At 53.6% G+C, this 12,528-nt stretch overlaps 1 protein-coding gene across 10 annotated transcripts in view; it reads left to right on the forward strand.

Annotated features, from left to right (window-relative positions):
• The window catches only part of SFXN5 (sideroflexin 5), a 45,091-nt gene extending 35,017 nt beyond the window's left edge, over positions 1 to 10,074 (forward strand). For all 10 annotated transcript variants that reach the window (XM_058193862.1, XM_058193869.1, XM_058193868.1 and 7 more), the window contains one exon: positions 9,935 to 10,074. In XM_058193862.1, coding sequence (XP_058049845.1) covers positions 9,935 to 10,012 — 78 coding nt within the window. In that variant the 3' untranslated portion in view covers positions 10,013 to 10,074. The remainder of the gene's footprint in view (positions 1 to 9,934) is intronic.
• Positions 10,075 to 12,528: the final 2,454 nt, after the last annotated feature.

A 12,528-nucleotide genomic window follows, 5' to 3' on the forward strand; every position in this document is an offset into this window, starting at 1 on the left:
ATCAATCCACCACTCTTCACGGAGGGCAACCCAGCCCCAGAGCCTGGCTGGGGGGCTGGGTTCCTCGGGTGGGCTTCCCTGGATGGTGTGGAAGGGCCCATCGGGTGCCTTGCAGTTTCCTCCTCTCTCGTGTCGTGGAGATCTCGGATAGTCCCAAAGGTGCTTTTTCAAAAGGACTCTAGACTTTCTTGGTTTTTCCTTGAAGGCATTTCACTTCTCATCCAAGAAGCTTCTTCAGTTCTTGAATGAGAATCGAAACGTCTTCAAGGAAAAAACAAGGAGGTCCAGTTGCCTTTTGAAAAAGCACCTTTGGGACAACTGTGACCCGGATGACGGAGAGTCTCCCTAGACAGATCTCAGGAAGGTTGCCTGGCAAATTTCTCTCACTGCCACCTGGATGGACTTTGCTGGAAAGAGGGAGAGACTCCTCCGTGTTTCTTTCTCCCTTGGGCTCTTTTGAGGCCCCTGCTGGGCTGAACCCACCCAAAAATGCCCGAAAGGCCTTCCTTCCCCTGTAAGAGGAAGAGATCCGAGCAATGGCAGCCCAGCGCAGTGTTCTCCGTTTGCCCCCCTCTGGCTTTCCTCCTGCTCACGCAGCCCTCCGTGGGAATTCATTTGCAGCTCTCTCAGTTCAGTCCATCCAAAGGCTTCGCTCTTCCTTCCTCCAGCCCTGTGAGGTCCCCATTGCTTCTCCAGATCTTCCTGACCCTTGTGGGGTGGGGGAGAGATTGCAGGAACAACTGGACCTGCTGGGGGTGGATGCCTGTCATTCAGAGATGAGCTGCCAATGTGCCTGAAGATCCAAGAGCCGTCCTTCTGCTCTTGGATCTGTTGCATTCCCAGCCTACCCCCAGCCCCCAAAAGGCCTTCCTGCTTCCCCTCAGCCAAGGCAGCGAAATGATTCTCTTCATCCCAGGCTTCCCAGGCCCAGGAGTTGCCATGCAGGGTTCTGACTGTCAGCCAGAGTGAAAGAAGGAAGGAGGAAGCAAAGATTCCCAGAAAGCAGGAAAGTGAAGATCTGGTTCTTTCTCCAGAAGCCTTTTTTAGCCTCTCCAAGGTTGCTGGATCCCAGGCAGTGGTGAAATCTAAAAATTTTCACTACCTGTTCTGTGGGCGCAGCTTGGTGGGTGTGGCTTGGTGGTCATGTGACCGGGTGGGCATGGCCAACTTGACATCACTCACTGTTAGAGCCAGGAGCTGCACATTCTGCCCTTCTGAACCCCCAATGCTTTAAGTCCCTCCGCCATCTGACATGACTGCCCAAGCAAACCTCGGAGCCTTCTCTTGCTTGCTCTCCACTCCAGAGAGCCGCAGATCCTCCGTACAAACCACCCGCCCCATTTCTGCAAAGGCAGAGCCCCCCTCCCACCCTGCAAGGTGATCCAAAGAGGGGAGGGGGATGCTGCAGAAAAGGCCGCCTTCCATCCATGCCAGCTCTGCGGGGCTTGAGGCTGCAAAGCAGCCCATTGGATTCCCACCTGGCCACCTGCGTGCTCTCTGACTGCTGGCGCCACTCTGGGAACTTGGCCCGCGGACTGCGCCACTCCGGGGGAAGGAGGTTTAGCCGCCGTGGTGCTTTCCAAGTCAAAGAAGTGGAGCAAGAGGGGTGGAAGCCGGCAGTGGCCAGCGAGGCAGCAGCCCCCCGCGTGGGGAGAGGGTCAGGACCAGGACCAGCCGTGCCACCGCAGAGCCTGTGGCACTTTCCCTTCGGCCTGGGCAGTGGCGCTTACCCAGGCGGGACAGTGCAGGTAGCCCTTCATCTTGCCAAAGAGCATGTTGCCATATTTGTAGTTGCGCAGCTGGCCAGAGAAGAACATGGTGCAGGCAGAGAGGCTGATGCAGCCCCTGCTGACGCCGCCCTGGCTGAGCGATCGCTGCACCTCCGCAGCAACACGCATGCCGGGGCCGCCTTCACCGCCTCCGTGCTCTGCACGTGGAAGGGGCTGCCGTTGCCACTCTCACCGCCCTCCCTCAGCACCTGGCTGCAGATGTCCACCTGCCCAAAGCAACCCTGCTGCCATTCCCTTTCGTTTCATGGCGGGTGCTCCAGGAGGGCAGGCGGGCCGCAGATGTCCTGGGGCTGCTGCACATGTGCATGTCCTTCCCTCCCACTCCGCTTCTTCGCCGCCAGGAAGCGGCGCCCCAGCTAAGCCTCCTTCCCCCAGTGCGCTGGACTCTGCGGGCTGAGTTCCCAGAGTGGCTTTGGTGGTCAAAGAGAGGAGGCAGGTGGCCAGGTGGGAATCCAGTGGGCTGCTTCAGAGCCCCAAGCCCCATGGAGCTGGCACGGGTGGAAGGTGGCCTTTTCTGCAACATCCCGCTCCCGTCTTTGGATTGCCTTGCAAGGGGGGGGGGCTCTGCCTTTGCAGGGGCGGAGTGAGCAACCGGGGGACTGGTTTGGGGGCGTGGCTAGCCAGCGGTCGCTACCAGTTTGGTGATCCAGGCCACATGTCCACTACCGGTTCACCCGAACCGGTAGCATTTCACCCCTGATCTCCTGGCCTGTACTCTGTTGGAGATCATTAAAGGTGCTGAGATGCCTCCTTAGCTGACCTCAACTGAGGCCCTGAGCATTGTGGAGGCCCACTGCTCATTCTCTCCACAGTGGCTTCATGCAGATACTGGATCCAGACCGCAAGATCTTGATTATTGTCTCCCTGCTGAATGTGACAAAGAAGTCTGGCCATGCCTGACCAGAGATGGACCAAGGTCTCTCTGGGTGAACTTTGGGGCACTAAAAGGTGTTTTCACCCTAGAGGTTCTGGAACAGAACTTCTGGATCAAGTGGTGAGCAAGAATCTGGTGAATTTTTCACCATTTATCCAAAATGATGATGTCTGGCCTGAAAAGAAGAGAGAGAAAGATGATGAACGTGGTGATGAGATGACTAGAATTCTTGTAAAAACAACCCACAATGAAGTCAAACGTTTCATCAGATGGAAAGAGGTGCAGCCCCACTTTTTCTCTTACGCCCTAAAATGTCAGCGAATGCTTCTTGCAGCTAATGCTCTGGCCTTAGGAGCTGCCTTGGGGAGCTTTGCAAGATAGCAGCTCCCCCAAATGTTCATCCAGAAGAAGAAACTCCACAAAGGAGCCCTGGTTGGCTTAGCTGGCCTTCCTTTTTACACCCCTGGACCTGCATCCTCTGCAGCCACAGGAACCACAAAGCCGTGCATTCCCTTGGGGCACCCGTGGCGAGCCCTGGTTTTCTGAGGACCATCTGGAAAACCTTAATGGTCCGCTGAGTCCAGTGTTTGAGGGGCTGCCCCAGAGAGGGCGGGGGGGGGGGTGGCAGGATATCCTCCAAAGCTCCTGAAGGCCAGGCAAGGAATCATGGGTGGAAACTCATCAAAGAGAAAAGCAACCTGGAATTGAGGAGAAACTTCCTAACGGTGAGGACAATTAACCAGTGGAACAGAAGTTGCCTCCAGAAGTTGTGGGTTCTCCATCACTGGAGGCTTTTAAGAAGAGACTGGGCAGCCACCTGTCTGGAATGGTAAAGGGTCTCCTGCTTCAGCCGGGGTTGGACTAGAAGACCTCCAAGGTCCCTTCCGACTCTATTCTGATTGATTGATTGATTGATTGATTGAATCCAAATCTGCCCTACAAGAGCCTAGGAAGGGCCCAGTATTCAAAGAAAAGAAAGAAAAGCTTCTATCAAGTAGTTAAACATTAATATGGAACCAAATCTTCTTAAAAGGTTTGTTCTCTTAAGCATTGCCCTTGGTATCCCGAAGGGCCGAGCCTCACCTCTGCAGAACTTGAAGGCCTGGCGTCCAGGGAAGATGGTCCTCTGCTGGACAGAGCCAAGGTCCTTGCTGGACTGGCTTTTCTCTTGGGAAATGCTCTTTGCCCTTTGGCCGCCTGGTGGCTTTGGTCCTGCTCCCTGGAACCAGAAGGAGCATCTTCTTCCGCTCCAGATGAGCCTGAAGAGACCTTTTCTTTCCCTGAATTTCTCCAAGCTCTGCTTTCTCACCCCTTTCAACTGTTTTTGCCCCACCTCACTGGGCTTAGGACCCTTCCCTTGGAGCCTTTTGATTGTCAGCATCTTAAAACTGGGGAGCAAGACTGGGCCCGATGCCGCAGATGTCATCCCCCCCCACCCAGCAAATCCTCCTGTCCCTCCAATTCTCTAGCTCTGTTGTGCAAACAGAGCATTCTTGCCCCCCATGGGGGGGGGATCAGGACAAGAGGTTCAAAGGCACCTTTTCACACCTGGCACCTGCAGGCTGCTCGGACGCTCAGCTGCCAATTCAAAAGGAGAGGAAAAGTCTCCCGATTCCTCTTGCAAAGAGAAAGTGGAGACTCTGAAAGCTGCTCAGGAGCATCACTCATCCCTTGGACATTCCCTGCTTTAAAATGTCAAACAGGAGAAGATGATCAAAGGCCAGGCCGGAAGAGGCAAGGCCCCGCTCGGTGCCCTGGGGCAGAGAGTTGCCCTTTTGGGATCTCGCAAGCGGGCACCTCTGCCACGGGCCTCCTTTGCCATGGAGACTAAAAGGCCAGGTGTGGGGGAGGAGGAGCAGATCGAGACCTTCGGAGGCCAAAGGTTCCTCAGGAAAATGCAGGCGAGACACCCCGGCCTTGGGCGGCTCTGCAGGCTGGGTGGGGTGGAACGAGGCAAAGCCTTGGAGGTCTCCAGGGCCGGAAAACAAAGGCAGGCCAGGTGTGGGCCTCTCTCTGTGCCTCCAAAGGAGCCCTCTTGACGGTATTAAGGCAGCTCCTCCGGGGTCTGAGCCCCCTCTGCTCCTCAGGGGCTCGGAGAAGACCAACAGCTCCTCCCCTGCTTGGAGGGTGGACAAGTCCCAGACGCGATGGGATGGTTGGGCTGGATTCAGAATGCTGGACTTGATTGGCTTTGGGTCGAACCTAAACTCTTGTGCTCCTGAAATGTTCGGTCTCTTTGGCTGAGGTGTTCCCAGCTGGGACAGAGACCCCGGGGCTGCCCCATGGAAGACGGGGCACGATTGTTCAGAGCTGCTCCAGGAAGTTAGACAAGAAACAAGCAGTTTAAATTACAAGGAAGGAGATTCTGCTGAGAGATTAATAAGCTCTCCTTCAGCAGAGGACTTGAAACACGGGGCCTTTTGCTCAGTCTAGATGCTCTTCAAGGCCTGAACCGAAAAATTCTTCCAAGGATCAGAGAAAAGTCTGAGCTGCTCCACCAGACAACCACAAAGAGCAGAAAGAAGGGCAGGATTCAACCCGAGACCGATAGGAAGTACGCTTGGGAAATCCCTATTCACTCCCAGGGTTTCAACCTTCAGGGTGCTGCAGGAATCAGCAGCTGGACTTGGAGGAGCCCCGCAGAGGGGCAGACAAGGGCAGGAAGGCATGGGAGACCCTCCCCTTCCACAGAGGATTTGGGGAACTGCAGAGAGCAGGGCCTGGAACACTTGTGGAGCAGATTGGGGTGCAGCTACTACTACTACTAATAATAATAATAATTATTATTATTATTATATAAAATAACTCTGCAATTCCCTTAAAAATAATGTGATGCTTGCCAGAAATCTGTGTAGATTTGTCAAGAACTACACTTCTTTCCCCTTTTGGATTAAAGACACATTTGGAATGTACTTAAGAGTCAGTGCCTAGATGACTGGAGACCTCCATAGACATTCAGCATTTGTGAACCTGTAGGAATTTTCAATATTTCTGCATAAACATAAGCTAAAATATTATCTGTTTTCCATATAAGTCCTCAAACTAGATAAGAAGAACTTAATTAAACACAGGAGTCAAAAACGGAAATCAGTGAACAAGTATATTATTTTTGGATCATTTCTTTAATGGGGTACTCGTCATCCAATTTGCATGGAGAACAGATCAGGTTTTATGCAGAAATATTGAGAGCTCAAATTCAGAAATTCTTAAGCACCACTGGGCTTACTGTTACATCTTCAGGTTCAAACATGCCATAATTAAGATTGCATTAATTATACAATTTATTGTTTATAGGCAATGCAGAGGCCCACTTAAGTTGATGCCTATTTTTCAGGTTTTAAAAACAGATAGGAATTGTGTTTCTGTAGTGCTTCTTTCCAGAATGGATAACCAGTATTGCCAGCACATCCTTCTCTCATTTTTTGATTGACTGAATGGGTTCTTAATCAATTGTGGAAATGCTGTGTGCATAATATGGTTCCAACAGAGCAGTTCCCGCAGCCCCTTGTGGCCATGCCAGCCCATTTGGGGCTGGATGGCATGAAGGCTGCTCCAAGAATTCTCCCCAAATCCTGCTTCTCAGTCATTCCTTATGGTAGGAGTGACTGTTGGGTGGAAAAGCTAAAGGTGCGGTTCTTACTTTTCTTATGACATCAGTGAGGAGTGGGAAGCAGGCTTCTCCAATTCAGACCAATAGCTTTTAGAAACAAAAAAACCCCTCAGAATGTTCTCAAGAGATCAAAACATCCGGCTCCAAATTAGTGGCTACTAATTGTTGTGCAAAGATCTTCGTCTTACGAAGCAGAAGTGAAACACCGAGTATTGAACGGAGGATTTAATTGTGTAAAAAGTTTTAGAGCTGATTCTACACTGAATGTAAGTCAGTGGCAAGAATAGGCCGGGCCATTTTGCATTGGTTTCCTATATTGCTCTAGGGTTGTGGAGGGCCCCCTTTTAGGAAGGATGTAGAGAAACTGGAAGGGTGAACAAGATCTGGAGAACATCCTACACACAGAGAGACAGCCTTGGAAATGACCGGGTGGCACAGGACTCGTCAAAGGAAGCCAGAGTCTCCTCAGCCCACTTTCGGAGGGTAGGACCTGCCAACCTTCCTCACGCGAAGACCCGTTCACCAGGGGAATCGGCGACCCAGAGAGTAGTGGGCTGCCCTGCAAGCAGCGGCCGGGCAGCCATCTCTCTGCCTATCTGCGGTACGAGCCAACGTCCATTGGTGCCCGGCCCAGCTGCTGCCTGGTCTCAGCCTCGCCGGCCCCTTGGAAGTGAACAGGGCAAGGTAGTGCCACGCTGGAGATGGCCTCCGTGGCTTTGCCAAGAGGAAGCTGGGCTTGGCGAGTCCAACGAAGGGGCTCAGCGGGCCTACGCCTTCCAGCGGCTGGCACGGTGGCTCTCCTCCACGTCAGCCAGTCCCACCCTTCCCTCGCAGGATGCGCCGCGTCCCCCTTTCCGCGTTCTGCTTTGTGTTTAAATAAGAAAAGAAATGGTGAAGTTGCTAATAATGGCTCTAAGAGAAAATATGCTACATCTGCTATGGATAGCAGTACAAAATTAGCTACTCACACCTCTGACACCCAAGATGTCTTCACTTAAAATACCCGTCGGCTTCCTTTACATAACTTGGTGATGATATTTAAAAGAAATACAATTTTGCAATTACTACTTCTTTCTGGTGTATATCATTTTCTTTTTATGTTTATATATTTCTGCTTCATTAGTGCAGACTGAAGGGTGATTAGATCCCTTCAAACATTTTACAGAGGTTAAACGTTGATTAAGATTTAATTATTACTGTAAATAGCTTGGAATGACATATGGTGCAAAAACCTGACATATGTGCATTTGAATAAATGAAGTGCTATTTCCCAGGATGCACCAGGAACTGTTTAACAGCTTTGGTGAAGGGTTATGTTGCACCTCATGTTAAGATTTCTTGGATGTTATATTTTGTTGGGTTTCTGCAGCTGAAAGCTAAGAACAGTTTTTCCAGTTTTTAAAAACATTGAATATTTTAAATACCTAAATTGTTTTGCACAAATTTTTGCTAATTTGTTTAACTAGGTTAAACATTTTCAAAAGCTTTTAGGTTTTCCATGTAGGTTCCTAGCATTGTTGTGTCAGCTTTGGCACTGCTACCCGTAGATACCATTTTAAAGATATAAAAGAGTAATTCTGAAGGAGCCCAGCGAGTGTCCTGCTTCGGATGGGTGAGCCTCCGAAGGAAAGATCTGGGTCCTTCTGCCCCTTCCAGGGTGCGGAGAGGGTGGGCTTCAGGCCCTTGTACCCCTTGTGCGACTCCAGAGCCTGCGGGACCAAAACAAGATTTCAGTATTTATTTTATTTACTTCTTCAACTTACATAGCCACTCATCTTGCAGCAATCATAAAAGCAACCCATATCCAAAGCCAACAGAACCAACAGACTGGCAGGGGAGGGCACCACTGGGACCCCTCCCAGAGATGAGTTCCCTCAACCCTGGCGGGGGGCGCTATGTCTTCAGAGTCCTAGAAAAGCCGGGGGGGGGGGGCTGGAGGGGATGAAAAAAGGCATTCCGCTTCTTTGAGTCTTGCGAACCCTTTTTCATCCTTTAAAAATCCTCTGCCTTGGAGCTGACTAAAAGGGGGCACAGTTGCTGCCTGCGATGGGGCGTTTGGGGGTGCCTGGAAGGCCTTTGAAAGCAAGGAAGGACATGCCGAGGGACGCAAAAACCCCTTGGTATGGGGAGCGGAGGGACAGCGCCTGCCTTTGCTCTGCTTGGAGGTGGCTTGCAGGGAACGTCCAGTGTGGGATGTTGTGGCACTGACAACATACATGCTGTGGCACCGAGAGCATACATACATGTGAGAAGGAAGGGCAGGGATGGGATCTGTCAGGGTAAAGGAGCTGAACATGTTTAGAGTGGGGCTGGCCCCGGAGCGGGACGATGGGGCCCTCCGTTCCAGGAGAAGGGATGGGCTTCCTTGGACCCTGCCTCTCCCAGAGCCCCCAAAGAAAGGGGGGCAGAGGGAGCCCAGTCTGGATACAGCAGCAGAGCCTTTGGGGCCCAGTTGTGGCTTGTAGGCCGGGAGGGGCCGGTCTCACCCACAGTCGAACCTCCCTATTCCTCCCCCCTCGCCCTCCTTCGTTTTCAGCCTCCAAACTCCATTTCCTCTGAGCTCAGCATCGCAGCTGTGCTGTTGTGATTCTTCCAGATGATTCTTCCCACTTTCTGTTTCCCACCTGTCCCTCCAAGAGACAGTCAGCCAAAGGCAGCTGCTGAAATTGGGGTGTGTGTGTGTGTGTGTGTGTGTGTGTGTGTGTGTGTGTGTGCTGAACTGGTGATCCCTCACGCCTGGCAAGATTGTGTGTGTGTGTGACCTTAGCAGGCCACTGATGGGGCAGGCTTCCAGGGCTTGGGCCACAATGAAAATCCATGGGGGCTCCTGCAGAACTCTGTGTGTACTAACAGACTCTATCTCATGTCACTGGTATACAACTGGTCTAACTTGGGGGGAGATGACAGTAATGAATTAAAATGTATATCACTCAGACCGCTCGGATAGAGCCATAAAGCACTGCAAAGCGATATATAAGTCTAAGTGCTTTTGCTGTTGCTAATTAGGGCAGCTTTCCTCCTTCCTGGTGTGACACGAATGGGTGGGTTGCTCGGCCTCTGCTTATGCTGGCAGAGGATGATTGGTAGCTTTGCTGCTGTAGTGCGTCTGCTCCCACAATGATTCTTGCCCCTCTTCTCCCTGGGGAAGGAGGCTCCAGAGCCACCCCCACCAGGAGATGCTGGGGCTGCTTGCTGGGTCCCAAAGCATCCTGTGACGATGCGAATGCCCCACATATAACAAAACCCCCAACAGGCCCAGAGCCTAGCAAGAGCTGGCAGAATTACGGTGAGCTTTCAAGAGGGGGCCAGATAGGCTCCTCTGAGCCTTCGGAAGCCGCCTGTCCTCCTGGGAAGGAACATCTGTTCAAAAGAGGAACCTGTTTGGTTTTGACAATGAGGACGGAGCCTCTGCTCAGGTCAAAAGGCGCCTGGTTGTCTTCAGGGCTCTTGGGCCTCAGATGCTCCAAGCAACCTCTCAAAACCAACCGGTGTGAACAGAGGAGATTCAGGTGGGCTGGGCTGGTACCCTCCTTGTACCAGCCCAGCCCTCCTGAATCTCTGCCAGGGGCTGCTGGCAGGGACGGCCACTCTTGTGCCCCATGCCGGAGCCTGCTTGCTCATCTTCTCACCCGGTTTTCCTGCCTTCCTTCTTCTTGGCAGATCGAGGCCGCCCGCTTGGAGCCGGAAATCGCCCAGGCCACCGCCAGCCTGACCGTCACCTACAACAAAGGGCTGTAAGCGGAAGCCAGCCCAGCCCTGGGCACCCAAGACGGCGCAGCAGCGGCACGGAGTGGCGTGAAGGGAGGAGGGGGCGGGTGGGGAGGGGGCGGAATACAATAGGAAGGAGAAGACGACAAAGCTGCAGCTTGTAACATCTTCCCTCCGTCAAGAATGGAGTGTAAATTAGCACTTTCCGAGACCCGGTATCTCACGTTGGTCGAAAAGATTAATATTTAAAATTCTCAATTAGCGACAGTAACAGCACAAAGAGAAAGGGGGGGAGGAAGGAACTGGGGGGCTGGTGGAAAGCCTGGCTTCCTCTGGCTCTGCTGAGCTCCAGGGCTGGGCTGGCAAGCCCCCTCCCACCAGATGTGTGGGGATGCAGCTTTCGGGGTCCCCAGGCTCCCATGGCCATGCAGGGAGCTGCAGTCCCAGACAATTTGGAGAGGGAATCAGCTGCAGAACATGGGGAGAGGGACCGCTCCCCTTTTCAGGCTGAAATAGGAGGCCTTTCAGTCCCTGAGCTGTGTGGACATGAGGGGGGCCTTCTCCAGCTTAGCCGGAGCTGTGGGGAGTCACTTTAATTTTAAGCCCTTCTCACCCCCTTTTTCCTGTGCCCAGCCGCCTCCTGCAGCCCTCGGGCAGGACATGGAACGTGTGAGCTCTTGGAGGGGCTGCTGGAGTCGCCCTTCTTTCTGTGCTGGGCCACCTGGATTTTTTGGCTTGTGGACTCCCACAGTGGAGAGGGACCCTCCCTGCAGTGGCCCTTTCCACGGGCCTTCAAACCGAAGGCAGAGGAGGATCTCTTTATGGGGCCAACCATGGGACTGAGGGCCAGGCAGGGCTCTTCCCTTCCCCCTCCCATAGGAGGTTGGGAAGGCAGCCATACTGGGAGCCAGAATGTGGGGTAGCAGCAATCAGAGGTTGGGGTGCTGAAAGAGGCTGGTTCTACCCATGACCTGCTTACCCCCCCACCCCTAAAATACTTGTTCCGGTCCCCCCTGACAGGCCCCGGTCCCTCCCCCCCAGCCCTGCGTATCATGGCTCCTGCAGGGGCTCAGCAGGCAGTGCTGGTTGCAGCCTTGGGAGCCCTTCAAGGAGGGGGTTTCTCTGATTGACCCCTTGGGGGGGGAGGCTGACCTTTGCCTGCTCCTTAAATTTTCAGAGGACTGACCAGCACTTCCTGCCTTCCTGGGACTTTTCGACTGTGGGATGGATGTGGCACTTGGTGTCTGAGGCCAACTGCCAAAGCTGGTTGGTTGGTTGATTAGGAAAGAAAGAAAAGAAGGAAGGAAAAGAGAAAAAAAGCTTTCGCAGCCAAGGGCCACAGGAAGTGCCAGTTCCACTCACACAGCATGCTTAATCAGACGGCTGAGCTGGGTGAGTTTCTCTGCAGCATTCATTACCCTTAGCCTCCCTCCCTCCCTCCCTTTCAGTTGCTGCTGTTGTTTTGGGTGTTGTGTTGTGGAAACTCAGGTAATGAGATTAAATTTCAGGTCAGTATATTGGGCCAACCCTGAACATGTGAACGCAGCCCTTGTGCCTTGAGGGGGGCTGGGATGGTGCCTGCGGCCAGAGCAAACCTTGCTGGTGGAAGTGGCAGGGCCAATGGGCTCCCAGCTCTCCCTGGACCCCTGCCCGGTTAGTCCCCTAAGTCTGGGGCTGGGCGGAATTGGGTTTTGTCTTCCCGAAGTATTTGGGGCAGTGGGGCGAAGCCAAGCCTCTTCAGTCCAGACTTGTCGGTGGGGAAAGTGCCGCAAAGGGCAGCTCCTCTGAAGCCCCCCCCCCCCGGGGGAACCAGGGCGCTGAGACCCTGCGCCTCAATCTCCGGCTGGGGCTGAAGCAGGAAATGCGCCTCTCCATTGGGCGGGGGTTTTGGGGCAGCCTCCCACCCTTTGCCCAAGGACATGTTTTGGTCGTGAAATCCAAGCCCGTCGGAGGCTTTCGCTCAGCCAGCGGGAGGGGCTCCACCTTGATCCAAGCGGATTGCTTAAACAAACACCCCCGCAAGGATTCCAGGGATGCTTTTAGCCCAGCACAGCCGAAGCGCCACTCGCTCCAAAGCCGCTGCCCCCTCCCCCCCTTTTCCCGGGAAGAGGCCCGGAGGGCGCCTGGTGGGGTGTTTGCGCCCTGGTGCTCTTCCCCCCCCCTCCGGCTGAGGTGCTTCTGTCCCGCGCAGCCCCCGCAACCCGCCGGCCTGGTGGCGAATTAATTGTGCCGCCGCTCCGAAAGCACAAAAGGAGCCGCGGCGGCCTTCGCGGTCCTGCCTTCCCGTAATTGGGACGCGGAGGAGAGGCAGGCTGGCTGATGCTCACCTCGGCAGCTAATCATAATGAGAGGATCCTCTCTTGTAGCTTTTAATTAGGAACTGAGTAGTTAATTGATTTGTTGGGTATGTTAATTAAGGAATAATGAGGGCTGCAATGAAGCAGAACGAGGGAGCCGAGACTGCTCCCACCCGCGGCAAAGGAGGGTGGAGCCGGCGAGGGTCGCGGCCCTCCAAGAGCCTCCAGGATCTGGCTCTCGGCTTCTCT

The sequence above is a fragment of the Ahaetulla prasina genome, chromosome 8, assembly GCF_028640845.1.
Source record: "Ahaetulla prasina isolate Xishuangbanna chromosome 8, ASM2864084v1, whole genome shotgun sequence".
NCBI classification, from domain to species: Eukaryota; Metazoa; Chordata; class Lepidosauria; order Squamata; family Colubridae; genus Ahaetulla; species Ahaetulla prasina.